The 16,710-nt window shown below is 39.5% G+C and overlaps 1 protein-coding gene across 5 annotated transcripts; it reads right to left on the bottom strand.

Annotated features, from left to right (window-relative positions):
* Positions 1-1,474: 1,474 nt before the first annotated feature.
* Positions 1,475-15,049, bottom strand: map2k4a (mitogen-activated protein kinase kinase 4a). 5 transcript variants are annotated; one of them, XM_022198450.2, is made up of 13 exons: positions 14,601-15,049; positions 13,771-13,806; positions 12,853-12,885; positions 9,996-10,098; positions 9,722-9,896; positions 9,503-9,622; positions 9,294-9,413; positions 9,148-9,199; positions 8,938-9,065; positions 4,110-4,187; positions 2,543-2,691; positions 2,341-2,386; positions 1,475-2,248 (listed from the first exon to the last, which is right to left on the bottom strand). In XM_022198450.2, the coding sequence occupies exons 1-13, from the start codon at positions 14,746-14,748 to the stop codon at positions 2,135-2,137; spliced, it is 1,302 nt and encodes a 433-aa protein (XP_022054142.1). In that variant the 5' UTR covers positions 14,749-15,049; the 3' UTR covers positions 1,475-2,134. The 5 variants fall into 5 exon arrangements, with proteins under 5 accessions (XP_022054142.1, XP_022054143.1, XP_022054145.1 ...); XM_022198451.2 differs by lacking the exon at positions 12,853-12,885; XM_022198453.2 differs by lacking the exon at positions 12,853-12,885 and having other exon boundaries at positions 9,996-10,086; positions 14,601-15,048.
* Positions 15,050-16,710: the final 1,661 nt, after the last annotated feature.

The raw sequence follows: 16,710 nt of genomic DNA, 5'->3' as shown, positions 1-16,710 counted from the left end.
AAACACAAAAATACATTTTTTTTACCGTTTGTTATTATTACTGGAGATGACGCTATTATATCAGCTGCTGTGAAGGATGCTGAGTTTCCCACTGCCAGGCAGGAGGCCTAGAGGAAGACCAAAGAGGAGGTTTATGGATGTGGTTAAAGAGGACATGAAGGTAGTTGGTGTGAGAGAAGAGGATGCAGAAGACAGGGTTAGAGGGAGGCAATTGATTCCCTGTGGCGACCCTTGAAGGGAAAAGCTGAAAGGAAAAGAAGAAGATATCAGCTGCTGTCAAATATGGTGAATTGAGTGTAATTAGAAGCCAGTTCTACAATTGCATTTGTAAACTGAAGTGTATGGCCTATAGCATGTAGAGGATAATACTTTAATTTAACACTTATTACGGCAAAATAACTACAACCAAAATATTTAAATATAATTCAGGTCCAGGCACTTATGGTGGGTTAGAAAAGTAAAAGTCTTTTTCAGAGAGCTACAGTCAAATTAAAAAATTAAAAGAAAAATATGTGTGCTGGTTCTGCAATGATACTTGCAACCATTCCTCGTGATCAGTGGGTTGGTTTTTCATGTCTCTAACCAACCTTAAGGTGCCTGAAAATGGATTTTGCTTTTAAAATGCCAAATCTGATATGCAGTTTTAATTCAGCTTCTCTTAAACATGGCCGTTTTTCTCTTTAATAAAGGATTTTGTAAGCATGATGAAATCATATAGTTCAGGTTTGCGCTTTGCAATACCAAAACATCATATAATTACATGTATTGGATAAGACGAAACACAACAACTTTTGATGTAGTTAATTTTTTAAGTACTTGGAAATACTGTATTTTCTCTCTGCCACAAATAAAGCTAATTCTTAGAATATAGTAACATATGTATACTTTTTCAAAAGCTACCTCAGCCTTTACTGATTATTAGTGCTGCTTTTGAATTGATGCATCAGGAGTGACATTCTAATGTCATGTATGATCATCTCTCTGACTTTGGACACTTCCAGTATAGTTTAGGCATAGTATTTTAAGCAGGACTTTTACTTGCGGAACTGAGCTATTTTACATATTAACACTGTTATTTAAGTAAATGATTTTAAAACCTCTTCTGCCACTGTATCTATATTAATATATTTTTAAATCCAAATGCAGATATGCAGCTGAGATAAACGTGAACCCTGACTTCACAATATGAGCACAGAACCTCAGTAATGTCCGTGATTGGATGTGAGGAAATTCCTGTAGCCAGATTCCAACATCTGATGTAAACCAGAAAAGTGAAAGCGCTCACAGTGGTGGAATAACTGTTTTCTCTTCCAGCTGTCATTTTAGAGCATCCACCTATGTTAAGCTTAGTACATCCACCTCATACAGTATTTATTCAGAAGTATTGGCTTGTTTGGTTCATTACAAAGTTATCAGAACACAGACATACTGTATTTACATTCATTTTACTCAAAAATAAAGACACAGAACACACTTTTTCCCTTCTCTTTCTCTCTCTTTATTCATATATCAGCATGGAGCCCACTGCACAGTCAGCGCTGACTGGACCGCAGGTCCGACATGGCTCTGACCACCAACACTTTTAAGCTGCTTTATACCCAGAGAAGCACAGTTCCAATAAGATACCAAACACAATGCTTTCATTCACGTACATGGAAGAGGTGGGACAATTCACAAATAGCATGATTCCAGTATGCTGAAGAGTCACCAAATCAAATATGCCACATGATTTTTGGTTCTATAAATACAAGTTCCAGGTTGTGTTTTTTTTTTGTCTTCTTCGTTAAATCACTGTTACTAATCACTGAGATGCGTCCTCATCAAGATGAGTCATGATTGATTGATTCAGCTGCTATTATACTTAAGTGACTGTGCGTCTGTGTGTTTGTGAACAAGAGAGAAACAGAAGTGAGTTAATATATTATACAGACATGACTGAAATGAACACCGCTTTTATTGCAAGTGGTGTGCTTTTTTTTTTTTTTAGGCTTTACATTTCTCTTTTAACACTGCAATAAGGGGACCAAGCAAATTTACACGAGGATTTGTTTTGATTACTTAGTTGCCTTTTTTCTTTGTTGCTGTTGTTGTTGCAGAGGGTTGTGTATATTCACTGATGTGTCTCATCCTGCTCTCAGTCCATATACATGGGGGAGCTGGGGGAAGCTGGCATCTGGTCCAGGATCCTGCAGACGTAACCGGCTACGTCGACCGAGCGCTCCTCGTACATCTGAATGAACGGGTCTTTCTGTAGTGGACAACAAAAAAAAAGGTGAAACATCAGAAACAAATTTCTGGGAGAAGTATTAAAAGGATCACAGTGATTTAATGCAAACTCACCAGTAGCTCTTTGTACTTTGGCCTTTTCGATTCTTCCTTTGTAAGGCTTAATAAAAACACGGAAAGGAAAAAAAACCCCATTAAGAAGCAGTTTGGCTGTTTCCCCACAAGGGGGCAGAATGACACAAGATTAGAAAATCATATAAATCCCTTTGCACATGGCACAATGCAGCGAGATACATTTCAGGCAGTCATTTCTTACCACACGTTGACAAAGGCGATGAATTTGGGTGAGAAGCGCCTCTCCTCTGAGTTGCTGAGTTGCGGCGGGTCTCCTCTCACCACCTGGGTCAACTGGTCGAACACACTGTTCCACTTCGGGTAGGGAAACCGTCCTGTGGCCAGCTCATACTGAAACATGCACATGTGACGTGTTTATAAAGCCACACTGACAAACTACAAATCAAATGAGAAAAACTCAGGCGTTTCACAGTAGAAAATGAAGAAAAGACAACCTCATCATCTTGAAATTCATTAACTTCAACCATATATGACATTCATCTTCTGAAGAAAAGAGCAGAGGTTCTATTCCACACATTGAACCCTCTGAGAACCAAGCAATTTCTGCGTGTTTTTTTTTTTTTGCTTCTGTCACATTTTTACTCAGTGAGAACTCATTTTTAACATCAATATAAAGTCCTGCTCCTCACTGGAAACAGCACAACCATGGCTAGACGTACAGATGTCTTCTGTGCATGATAAAAAGGTAATATTTGCTATAAATCCTAATACAGAAAACAGAACATTTTCATTTTCTAATCATTTAGTTTACAAAAAAAAAACTAGAATCAGTTCATACAACATTCTTCCAAGTGCCCACAGGTTTTACGTTCCATTTGTAATTTGTTTCTACACTTCTCTCTTATTTTCGTTTATACAGAATATGGTTAGAACAAATGTTTATTTTCCTGCTTTTATTTTGAAATAAGACATGAAATATAGTGATTATTGATGAAATACTGCAATTGTATGATTAGATTAGGTTAATTTTTTATGTTGGAACTGCATGTCGCAGATGAATAGTTTAAAGACCATAAGAAACATGTTTTTGAAACGTGTTCATGGTTTAACATGATCAGGTACAAACAAAAGGTACAACAACGATCAAGTTTGTTCATTGTAAAAGACTGGTCAAAATAAATACCATATTTTGCTTTTATTTGAATACTTTTTCAAAAAAATGATATTTTTTATTAATAATGTTGCCATATAGGTCATCATTTAGGTTCCACTAACAGTTTTCAAGCTCCAAACCTTTGTTGGGGATCAAATTTAGCTTAGAGGGGAACAGGTTCTTAGTTATGATAGCCTGAGATCTAAGACCAATATTTTTGCATGACAGTCAAAGATTTGACCACATTCCTTGCGTCTCAGACAGCTCAGCATTGATCTGGGTGTCTTACCACCTCTGCTGTGGGATATGATGCCCAGCTGGGTTTACTGCAAAAGCTCCACACACTGCTGAGCTCCCACAATAAACGGTGTTTTCATCAATAGTGGCTGCATTCTGATCCGACTACCTGTTTGCTCTTCGAGATGTGAGAACCTGTTTTTGCCTTAAGATGTGATCGATCGATACATTGTGCAGCAGAATAGCTAATAAAACATTGTGGGAGCCCAGCGGCAACAAGGTTCTTTGGATGTGTTTTGTTTTTCTTCCAGAATCAGTGCTCACATTCGACAAATGTTTCTAATGTAAATACTGAACAATGATATTGTAGATTCTTCAGTTCTTTTAAATATGTTCACATTATGAGGGTAAAACTCACCAGTGTGATTCCCAAACTCCAAACATCTGAGCGGACATCGTAACCTTGTCTGGATGCACTGGGGTCTATTCTCTCTGGCTGAAAAACAAACAAGAACTGATTTTAAAATCTGGGTTCAGAAACAGCACAACACACGTGGAAATTGCAAGCTGAGCCCAATGAAAGGTGAGCGAGATGAAGCTATGAATCAACTGCAATCTGCAGGTCAACAAAGGCAGAGAAATCTCACATCTTCCTAACTTGGCATGTCATCTAAAAAAACGAGAGGCTAACTTGTCTGCAGTATATTTCCAAATCGTTCTAAGAATAATGACAAGATGAAGCTAATTGATCAGCTGAAGAGCAGTTGCCAATTCAATCGGCTACAATTTTCTCTGGTTGACTACAGCCCCAGTTCTGACGCCACTTGAGAAAAGGTACCAAAGCACTCTACACATTGTCAGAGCTTGTGTCAACCAGCTTAATTCAATTTAAAGAGAATAACCGAAACTGTACTTTGGTCTTAAAAGGAGCTGTAGGTTCATCAAACCACCAGATGTCACTGTGCTTGTTGTGTTTAAAGCCCCGTAGCTTTTAAGTCTTTTATGAACAGAAAATGCACTTTAAGGGCAGAAAAGTCACACTTTCAACGTTCAAAGGTGTGCCAAAGATTTTAACTGGGATTTTATGATGTCACAAACCTCCGCTCAAATGTTTTTAATGCCAAAAGAAACAGGTGTTTCCAAATCCCAAACTGGGCCCTCTGCAACACAAACTCACCTGGGAGAATACCAAACCAGCTCATCACCTCTGGGCATGTTTTCACCCGCACAACTAGATGCCATCAGCTCCGGAGCTCACAAATAAGCAGCGTGTTCTTTCATTCCCGCCTTCTAACACTGCTTCTGTCATTTACAGCCTCCCTTTCACTTCATCACCAAACACAGAGCAGCCGCGGTAATGAAGTGTGTCAGACGGCTGCAGAAATCTGCTGCTGCTGTGCAGAGAGGAGGAAGCACCTTGCTGGCCCATTTACAGGCCTGAATTAGATGCTGATGTCACCCAGCAGAGTGGGACGGTCTGTGATACAGCCCTGATGGGTTTTATAGAGCAGCAGCTGACGACTGCATAGAGCCTCCTCACATCTGCCAAGACGGGGAAGCTTTAGTCTCTACACTCTCTGCACAAATAAACATTAGTGAGGAAGCAATTAAAAAACATTTTAATAAGATAATGCAACCTAATGGGTTAAAATGTCAAATGTTTATAAGTTTCAGCTTCTCAAATGAGATGATTTTGCATCTTTTACATCTCTTGTTGCTGTGATACGCTGAAGGAAACTTCCAGCAGACGCTGACGACTCATAATGGATGAATATTTGTTTAATAAAATGCGCAAAAGTACATCCAAAGGTCACATCGTTCTCACTCAAACTAAACCACAACCAAACTTCAGTGTACTTATGCTCCATTTTTCACAGTGTTAAACCTCACAACACCTCATTTCTGGGTCACCACAACAAAACTGAAATAGTAAAATAAATGACGAGCAAACACTGCATACGAGCATATGCAGGCGGAGGCGATGGAAAGATGAACCTACCAGTCACTATGTCTGGAGATAAGACAGTTTTTATTACAGATAAATGTTTCAAATACAACTATCTGATCATTTTATTGCCATCTATCAACCTCACTTATGAAAACAACCTTTATGGCATGAGAAGACAATATAGTCCCTTTTCAGACATCCATCCATTCTCTATACACCGCTTTATCCTCACTCGGGTCGTGGGGGGTGCTGGAGCTTATCTCAACTGACTCGGGCGAAGGCAGGGGACACCCTGGACAGGTCGCCAGTCTGTCGCAGGGCTACATATACAGACAAACAATCACACTCACATTCACACCTACGGGCAATTTAGAGTAACCAATTAACCTCAGCATGTTTTTGGACTGTGAGAGGAAGCCGGAGTGCCCGGAGAAAACCCACGCATGCACAGGGAGAACATGCAAACTCCATGCAGAAAGATCCCAGGCCCACCCCTTTTCAGACATGCACTCTTTTAAATTAACCAGAGATCAACTGAACATGTCATTTTCAAGTCTGAATATGCACCTTGCCTTAAGTTGTGACTTAACAACCTTCCTAGGTCCGTTCTAGCAACATTCTTATATCATGTTTAACATGGCAAGTCTGAACCACATGCAGTCACTCTACTGGATAAGCACACACAAGGCATGTACTTCAAGTTTTCTGTTCAAACATCCATAGAAATAAAACTTTACATCGATGAAGACAGTCTATAGCAGCTCAGATTGATGAGATTCACCATTAATTAATGTAGTTTGGGTTGTAAGAAAACATTAACAGAAGCTGAGGTTTAGTTTGTTGCTTCCAGCTGTTTAGGGGTTTTTCCTAAAATAAAGGAAATTAAATTAAATACACCAAGCAGCAAAAAGCAGGAGAATTCACACAAGCTTCTCCAAATAAAGAGAGGCATCTATGCAGGGAGGGAACAACAGTAACTGTACATTTTCAGTGTTAACTAAAGCACAAATAAATTACCCTACTGGTTGTTTGGACAATTGAAAAAGCTTGCTAATAGTTGACATTTAGTCTTTTTTTTCCTCAAATTTAAAAAGCTCTCCAGTATCACAATGGAAGTTTTTGTCACCAATATTATGTGCTGTACTGTGGACCTTTCCAGTGCTGACTTGGCTCCATCTGAAAGAAGCTGTGAGGAATATTAATGTCAAAGTGCCCTATGTCTGAATTACAGAATATCCTCACTGTAAAGGACTGATGATGTAGCTAAGTTCGATATTTTTATGTCTGAAAAGAATGTACAAGAAGTTCAAATTATATTAGATGATGAACATGAACAGCAGCTTTTGTCTACAGGAAAATAAAAACAAGCAAATTATACAAGCTTTCTGCTAACCACTAAAATCTGGAAACAAGAGCTACTGCTTCTGTAAAATCTCACTTCCACCTGCATCCCACACGTGACTGTAGCCTGAGGTAAAGAGTATCTTCTCTATACATTACTAAACAGTAAGTCAGGCTCCCCAGCTGCACTGAAGTCAGCAGCACTACGTCACTGAGCCTGCAGAAACCAGCAGCGCGGTGATCACACACCTGGCGAGTGCACCAGCTGGAAACAAGAAACTGGAGCTGAGATTCCTGCGCTGTGAGCTCACGGTCGTGGGAAGCTGCTGGGTGACTTGGTTCAGACCGAGTCATGAATGAAGCAGCCAGCCTTGGCCTTTCAGAGGGCAGAGTGTGAGTGGAGGTGGCGTACCGCTGGGTCCTGATAGTGCCTAACCAAATTTAGAATGGAAACTGCTGCGGAAGGAGCAGCAGAGGGAGGTGCGCCCTGCTGACGTAACCCTGCCACAGAAAATAACCTCCGAGTGATGACGCCACGATGAGATCACCTCTGTGAACGGTCAGAGGTTTGGTGCTCCATGCAAGTATGCGCACACAAAATACAAGCAGGAAAGACAGACGAGTTTCTACATTCATTTAAGTTGCAATACAAAATGTTGTAGCCATCAGCATTTCTCAGATCCCAGAGCAGTGTCTCTTTTGTCTGATCAGCAGCAACATCCCCAAAATATTCAAACACAGAAGAACTGAAAAAATCCTTCCAACCACGCACTGGGTTTTCCAGAGTGCGACACTACAGGCAGCAACATGATTTTTTTTCATGCACTGGTCAAGTTTGTGCTATTTTGCTTTGATAACATTTCCTTTTCCAGATCCAAAATAAACATTTAAGTGTGTTTTTTTTTTTTACAGCATTTTGTTTATTTCAAATATACTACATATTTTTAATGCCCGTTTTCTCAAAAAGAGCATTTTTCTTCAACTCTGAAATGTCTACTTCAGAAGCACTGACATGAACCAGACCTCCAGTTTCATTCCTATCTGTGCTTTAAAGCAATGTACAGAGAGGTTCCTTCATTTATTCGTCACAGACATATTATAAAACATGGAACTCTGGTGTTTCTGGTTGTTGACAATATTTTCTGATTTATGGAGTAATAAAAAGAGATACATGCCCTCTGTACAAATGTTTAGCCCTAATCTGTCAATAAAATGAAACAAGAAAACAGGAACGCTGAGGTTAGCTTAATCATTAAGCTAACCTCAGCGTTCTTCCAAAACAGAAGTCAGAACATTGGATTAGGCCTTAATCCAATGTGTGTTGTGTTTCGGAAATGAATGCAAACATGTGCATATTTCATTAAGTAATATTTATTTGGCATATTTAAATTTAAATTGTTATTAGAGGCTGGTTAAGAAGAACACAAACAATGAAAATGAGAAAACTGCTAAAAGTCATTTCCGTTTGTCGGCACCATCGAACGAGATCGTTCTGGTCAGTCTGCTCCTCCTGCAGCCTCATATTTCTGTTCTTGGCAGACAGGAAGAACCTGATGCAGTCTTCTGTTGTTACAGCTCTTCAGTTTGAGCTGCATTTCTGTTTAACACAGTTGTAAAGATTATCTGAGCTGGTGCAGCTCCAACCAGCCTCACCTCTGACCTCTCATCAACAAAGTGTTTCTGTCTGCAGAGCTGACGCTCACTGATGCACCATCCTGAGGAATTCTAGATGCTGTTGTGGTGAAAATCCAGCTCTCCAACTAGCCACAGACAATTTCAGTCTCATTTTCCCTCATTCTGATGTTTGATGGGAGCACAAACTGAATCTCCTGACTTGTTTCTGCAGGATGTGATGCATCACACAGCTGACTCATTGGATAGAGTATGAAGAAGCAGGTGTTTCTAATAAAGAGCTCGCTGAACGTGAAGGCCAAGCTGATTTAAAACTGTTACTTACTGCCATGTATGGTCTGCAGCCTGCATCTCTGGTTTTGGCGATAGAGTCCACCAGCTGACCACTGATGCCAAAGTCACACAGCTTGATGTTGCCGTTCCGGTCCAGGAGGATGTTTGACGGCTTAATGTCTGAATGAAGAGAGCCAGGCGGTGAAAACACACACGTAGCACACACACACAGGAACATGGAAATGATCCGGTGTCCTCTTACCTCTGTGTATTATTTTCAAGTTTTCTTTTAAGTGGTTAAGTGCCTTCACAGTCTGCAAAATACAAAAAAAGAGGTTTAGAGCAGGGAGTCGAAGAAAAAGCTCCTCATTTTGAAAACAGGTTGATGTGCTCAAAAAAACAACTTACAGCTAATGTTATTTTCCCTAATATTTCTTCTGGAATCACGTCGTCTAACGAGCAATATACAAATTTGTAAAACTTGTCTAACGAGGTAGCCATAAGTTCCATACAAATCCAACAGTCCCCCTGAAACACAAGAAATTCAGTCACTTATTTCAGTTTAGTTTTGTCAAACATCGACAAATCAACGCAGTAATTTTGCGACTTTATTCTACCTCTCTGAACAGAGCACCATAAAACTGCACGATGTAAGGACAGTCACTACTCCTCATGACCACGTCCAGGTCCATCAGCAGCTGCTTCTGCTCCTTTTCATCAACTGTTGACCGAATTCTCTGCAACAAAAACAATAACGTAGCACACAAAATGTTTCAATCCGCATCTAACAGGCACTGTTCTCATGCTCAGACAGATAATAGAGGTATAAAGATCACCTTGACCGCCATGATCTGGTTACTCGGCTTGTGCACCATCTTGTTGACAGATCCGTAAGCCCCTCGGCCGATCTCGCCCAGATCTTTGAGATCTTCGGCCGTGAAGTCCCAGTGCTGCTCCGGAGAGATCTTCAGCTTTCCTGATGACTCGATACTGTGTGTTCTCAGCCTCTCTCTGACGATTGAAAACACGCAGGGAGAGGAGGACCGAATGAGCTAAATTTAATTTTTAAAAACGGCTGAACTGACACAAAACCCGGGAAAGTCGCCTCACATGTGTGGGTTCTGAAAGGGCGGTCCGGCCGTGTTCAGTGTGAACCTAGTCGCTGGTTTGATCGGAGGGTTGGCAAAGTTGAGCTTCAGGGCTTTACGTTTACCTGAGCGGGAGGAGAAACATCAATCAGAGCTGAAATGATGCAACAAGCGCTGAGGATGGAGCAAGACAGAAACCAAACTCAACCCACATGACAGGTCAGGATGGAAGTGAGTGAAGCAACACAAAGCTTAAAAATGAGACAACAGAGGGATGGAGGAGACAAAAAAAAGTGTCCAAGTTCACTAAAACCAACGGATGTCATGCTTTTCAGAGAACCAACAACCTCTGCATCAGCGTATGTCGCATTTCCAACAAGTACGCACCAAAAGGAACATTTTGCAAATCAAATGATGAGGCTGGAGAGATTTAAAAAAAAAAAATGTAGTTGTATCCAAAGCCTGGTATGTCTTATTCCTCTGTGACCCAGAGCTCCACTGGATCAGCATCAACACACTGCAGTATACTCAAATAGACACCATCCTGCTGCTACAAATGCTCACGACAGCACCAAGTGTGGATGCCACTGAAAACAGTCCATAATAACTGTACAGTTTTCCTAAAATCTACAGTGTCAAGCTAAGTCAGGCCTTATTAAAAAAGATTAAACCAGGCTTTTTTGAGCAATGTATAAACTTATGCTGCAACATTCACTCAAAATAAATGCAACTCTGATGGTATAGCTCTCATCATTTCAATAACAGAACAGGTTTGTTGAGACTATGACCATGCTCCAGATGCCAGAGCAGGTTTTACGCTGCTGCACAGGTATCTGTGATAACAGAGTCCATTTTTCTTGCAAAACCAAGTTCATATTAAAGCACAACTGTTTGATGGCAGTCATTTAAGAAAATAGGCAATCCTGATCCCTCATTTGTATTTTAAAGGAAGCCCTGCTTTGATATACAGTCAGCTGGCAGTCTAATGCAACAGCTCTGCAATGAATCCTCCTTCATGAAGGTTAGAATATTACGTAACTGTTCAGCTGTATTATTTTATATGAACATATTTGTTATTTCTGCCTCCTCTCACTGACATAAATCAGATGAGAAAAACAACAGAAACACCTGATATCTTACAATTTTTATACTGCAATGCTAATAAAGACTATTGCACAAAAGCTTTTAAATACCACTGCTATGAATTAGGGATGCAGGATATTTATCCATTTTATCATCAATCGATACCTATAAATGCACATATGTCATTTTGGACAGTTACAAAATATTTCACATTTTGCCATAAATCTTTAGTGGATTTATTCTGTTTCAGTGTTTTTTCTGTCTCCATCTGCTGCAGGACTCCTTGCTCTTAATGTAGGTGAAGGTAGTTCTGCCTGACTGATCAATGTCATTTAAAACATCTAGAATGGGCCGTGGACTTTTGCACAGCACTATATGTCATTACTGAGTGACTGAGGCGCTCCACAAACTGCATCCTCCAGAATGACCATTCAGTTGAATCAATACCTCTAAAAAGAGTTTCATCTTCATTAAGGAAGGATTTACTGCAGGACTGCTGCATTAAACCGCATCCGTTTTAGCTCCGTCGACCTGATAAAGTGGGATCTGAGTGCAAAGTATGCGACCAAATCTCTGACAAATAACAAATGAATGTCTTCTAACTGTCCGTGCATCATCATTTTTGCACAACCCTGACTAATAGTGGTGTCACCTCGTCAGCAGCAGCATCACATTCAGTTATTTATCAGCGTGATGTTCTGGTTCTTTCAAAATTACGGATTGAAATACTCATTAAACACACCTCCAAAAGTGTGCCAACAGTGAAGTAAAAGGTTTGGGAAGCAGCTACTTTATAAAATGGCTGTTATTTGTATTGCACGTAGCACATAAATATCCTCATAAAACTCCCAAATTGAAACCCCACTGTTCTGTTAGCACACTTTTGGAAGGATCTCAAAATCAATGCAATCTTGATGCAGAAACAGAAATCTAACATGCTGCTAAAAACACCCACATTCATAACGCAGACACACAAACCCAAAAGGTAAACATGAAACGGGGGGGGGGGGGGGGGGGAGGAAATAAATAGAAAACCTCTAATATTTATCTGGATGGAAACATGCTTCTCAGGCCAACTGCTTTGATTTCACCTTGAACTGAAGGACAGCTCACTCCACCCAAAACACCACAAGAATGTGTGTGCCGGAATTCCAACAGGCTTTGGTGCAAAGCGTCGCTCGAAATGACAACTTCAGAGTGTGTGTACCTTGTCTCAACAAGCAAGTGCTATGCCGAAGTGCACCCATGCCAACAAAAAAAAAAGAAAAACAGACAAACCAGTTGGGGAAATGTGACAACACTACAGACACTACTTTGGCTGGTTAGTCACACACTGAAAACCGGTGAGGTCGAGCTTCCATTACAGGCTTGAATCGGGCTTTTCTTTAGTTGGCAGAGCTTCTCTATCACACTGAGAAGGGGCAAAGGTTGGAGGGGAGAAATCTGTTGAGAGGATTGGTGCCAGAATATCAATGGAAGCTCTGAAATTGAGGCTTGTGCCGATGAGAACAGATACACCTTCACTGTGGTTGCTTCTCACAAGACAATAAACGGGCCTTTTGTGCAGCACAGATATTCTGGAGAAGGTTTTAAGCCTCTAAAAATCTATAAATGCATCATGTCTCTGACAAGCTGCAGCCTCAGCAGTAAGACACGGCACAAGCCTGCGTGAACCCATCAGAAGTTTTGACTTGGATTAGTTGAGGACAGCAGGACAGACTCCCCCATACCAGACTGTCAGGCGGAAACAAAGGGATGAGAACTGTTGGTGCTGAAGCAAAAGAGGTTTGGCTTACTTGGGGGAGCTCCAGACAGGTTTATCTGAAACCCTAGAGGTGAGAAGACAGCTTTAATTTTCTTAGATTTCACCTTCAACTTGCCAGCTCTTAGTCAAGATTAATTAGAATGACTTCACCGTCCTTCGCTTCACAAATCTGCCCACTTCGTCCAAAAAAACTCCAAAAGGTTGGCACATAATCACAGAAATTGGCCGTCAAACATCCTATCGTGGGTTAAATGCATTTACTGGAGGGTAATGCATTAGCATGCACGCGCTTTCATGAAACGGAAACAAACATGGAGAATAGTCAGTCAATGAAGGAGGCAAAACAACCTGCAGGTCAAACAAAAAAGGGGATCTGGGAGTGAGGATGAATTACCATCGTGATGTGGTTTGGACAGAAAAACAGATTAAATCAACATTTTATATTTTTCTTGGGGCAGCTCACCATCAGTCAGCATCGTGTCAGGAGTTAGGAATCATTAGTTAGCAGCAGTAGGGTAAAAAATGAAATTCAATCAGGGAGATGTAAATGGAAACAAGATTACACAACAGGTCTACATGTGAGATAATTAAGAACTTAAAATTAAATAAATCAAAGCATTTAAGTTGAGGGTATCACTACTGTTAGGCTTGACTAAAGTAGCATCTACTTTATTATAATGGAGGGTACCAGGGAATCCAAATTAGCATGCAACACCATTGATTAAATCATGGATTCCAAACTATACAAGGAATATTCAAAATCATCATTCAGGACATTTTATACCAATAGCGAGAACAGTTGTAAAAATCAAAGAGTATAGCAGGTGTGATTAAAATTCCCCTTGATTTCTCCTTGGAATTTATTTAATCTAGAATAAAAAAAAACTGGATTTGTAATCAAATTAAACTAGTTATCCTAATCTACCAAGTCAGTGAAGTGTGTAGCTACCTGTTTCACTCTGACATCTCCAGCAGGTGTTGGACTCTGAAAGTTAAAATGAGAGAGTGTTTGTACAAAAATACAGCATTGCAATGAGCATTTGGTTTAGTGTTGCAACTGGATTGGATGTTTCAAGACAAAGCAACCTCAGCTTTCAACACTCTGTTAAAGACACTACATGAACTCACTGCTTAACAAATGTGTAGAGGATGAGTGGAAACCAGTCAAACTTCATGATCAAACATCTATTTGATTTTGTTTTGCATACTGCCACTGACAAACACACACTGTAACATTACTTCATATATATCTTAGCTGTGAAGGTGTTTTGATAAATAGCTCAAGTATGATTTACTGTAACTGTGTGGAAAAACAGCTTGAATGCCAAGGCTGCTGCAGTCCTCTTAAATGAAGAAACGTTAATTTAATTACTGCGGAATAGTGTGTCGTTACGGTTTGTAATATTTCAAAGAAGAAAAAAAATTAAGCGGCTTATTTAATCTACAGAAATATTGTTGCGATTTAAAATTAGCATTTTTGAATGGAGTTTGGCGCTGCAGTAAAGAACAGAATGTAACGGGGCTAAAAAATAACGAAATGGTAACAACAAGGGAAGCTAATGCAATTAAAAGCAAAATATGTGTTGTCGTTGAATAACTGGGATAAGTAACAACCGTCCTCCTGGGAGATAAGTGCCTGCTAGTCCGCTCCCATGGGAGTGTTTTTTCTGCCCTGGGAGTAGCCTGAGCCTCCCACGGCTAGCCCGGCTAACGTTAACCTTCACTGCAGCACACTGAGCTCCAGCTTCGGCCACATCCTCCCCGCCGCCGGGCTCTTACCCTGCATGCTGCTCATGGTGGTGATGTGCTGGGACTGGGACTGGTGGTGGTGCGTCGCAGATCCCGCGTTGTTGCTGCTGTTGTGGCTGCTAGGTGTTGTTGAGTTGTTAGGACTGGGAGTCGCCATTGTTGTGTGTTTGAATTCCATCAGCAGCGCCGGGCTGCAATGCAGAGACGCGGAGAGGCAACTTCACCGCTTCCCCCTCCTGCCTCGGTCACCGCTGCTCCTCTAACGGCAGCCTCACCGGCAGCTACCGACCGTACGGGAGTTTATGAAGTTAATGGAAGACCGCTGGAACTTCTTGGCTGCGCTAAAGGCCGCCTATGTATTAACGTTAACAAAAACAAACATCCAGCTAAGCTAAGCTAACTAAACTGGCTAACCAAGAGGCTTTACGAGCCGCAATCAGCTGACCGAGTGACACCGACATGTCAACACCCACAGAGCGAACACACTCACCGACAGCTGCTGGCGGACACACACCGGTGTCTACTTCCTCTGGTTTCAAAATAAAACACAATGTAGCTTAGCTAAATGATAATGCTCGATTTATAGCTAAGATAAGATAAGACAGACTTTATTGATCTCACAAAGGAGAAAGCTTTGTTAGCTAAACTGTAGCAGTGGTGGCTACAGAGGAACGAAGCTACTGTAATTATAAATAGATCAATAATGAAATGAATTTTATGTAAAATATTTTTTAAAAAGAAATATGGAATTGAAAATGGTACTGATTAATTATATGTAAACAATAATAGAAAAATCAATAAACATGCCTGCAACTTTTCTGAACACATTTTTCAAAACTTATTTTTCTTTTCTTTTCAGAATAGATTTTCCCGCAATTTATTCATTTTTGTTTAAATTTCGTGTTTTCTCCCTGAATTATTTGTTTCTGTTAAATTATATTTCTATCATATTTATTAAGCAATTGTTTGATTCTCATTGGGGTAGTTTGGTTCTTATATAGTATTCAGATAAGAAGTAAAAATATGAATATTTTACATTAAGTGAATATATGCAGAAAAAGAAAAATAATGATTTGATGAATAACTTTTTTCTTAAGTAATTATTTCATTTCTGTTTTATATTTATTTTGTCTCCTCTTTCATTTCTTTCTTTATATATATATATATATATATATATATATATATATATATATATATCAGATTTTTTATTCATGTATTTATTGATTATTTTTTGAAAAAAATGTTAACTTCTCATTAAGGCTGTTTTGGTCCTCAGTATTCAGATCATAAATAAAAAGACTCAATTTCCAGCAAACAGGAACGTTCTGGGAACCTGTAGGGAATGTCCACCAGATGTTGTGTAAACTATTAAATAAAAAATATTAGTGAAACATTATTGTGTCTGCAGCTTATTACTGTTGTAACCTCTCTAGATGGACTGAGTTTATCCGGTTTTATATTCAGGGACAGCAGATAAGTCTGAGGGCTCCAAACACGAATGTGAAGAAAGAGAAGAGAGATAAAACAAAAAAGAATATCAATTTAATGTTTTTCTTTAATGTTTAACTTTTGGTGAGATGCTGGATGTTTTCCATGTTTACTTAGACCATGAGAGAACTTAACAGGGAAAAATCACTATTTTGTGGATCTGTTAACTAATCATAGACATCTGAAATGTAAACCCAAAACAATGCTTTTAGCAAGAAACCCAGAAGTTAAATGTTGTATTTTAAAAGCTTGTGATATTATCATTTGTGTCAAATCTTCATCTCAGGAGTATCCCAAGCTGTCAGACAAATATAGCGAAGTATAATATTAAAAAATAGAATATTTCCCTATTAGAAAAAAAAAGGAAATATTCAGTTAACGCCTCAAAGTTGCTTGAGTTAATATATTTTCCTATTTTCCACCATAGGAGATTTACTAATACAGTTGCTGGTGCAGTGGAAAACAAAATAATAGTATAAATGCCTTTAGAAAAGTTTTGTCAGTGTTGATAAATGTTTTTAAAATTTTTACATGCATGTAATTATATTTTCAGATAGACATAATCAAAATATTCCCAAAAAATTATGTCATTCTAAGCACTCATTAAAAAAAATCAATGTAGCCAAAAGAAAAACAGTGGCATCTATCATCT

This window comes from Acanthochromis polyacanthus, chromosome 21, assembly GCF_021347895.1.
Source record: "Acanthochromis polyacanthus isolate Apoly-LR-REF ecotype Palm Island chromosome 21, KAUST_Apoly_ChrSc, whole genome shotgun sequence".
Classification (NCBI taxonomy): Eukaryota; Metazoa; Chordata; class Actinopteri; family Pomacentridae; genus Acanthochromis; species Acanthochromis polyacanthus.
This window is presented reverse-complemented; position numbering and strand designations above follow the sequence as displayed.

Bases quoted from the DNA above. Each gene is read 5' to 3' on its own strand.
- map2k4a (XM_022198450.2), bottom strand. From the start codon at position 14,748: ATGGAATTCAAACACACAACAATGGCGACTCCCAGTCCTAACAACTCA. The intron at 12,886-13,770 runs GTAGCTACACAC...TCTCACCTCTAG, and splicing joins GAGATGTCAGAGTGAAACAG to GGTTTCAGATAAACCTGTCT. The intron at 2,692-4,109 runs GTGAGTTTTACC...TGCATGTTTCAG, and splicing joins GGAGTTTGGGAATCACACTG to TATGAGCTGGCCACAGGACG.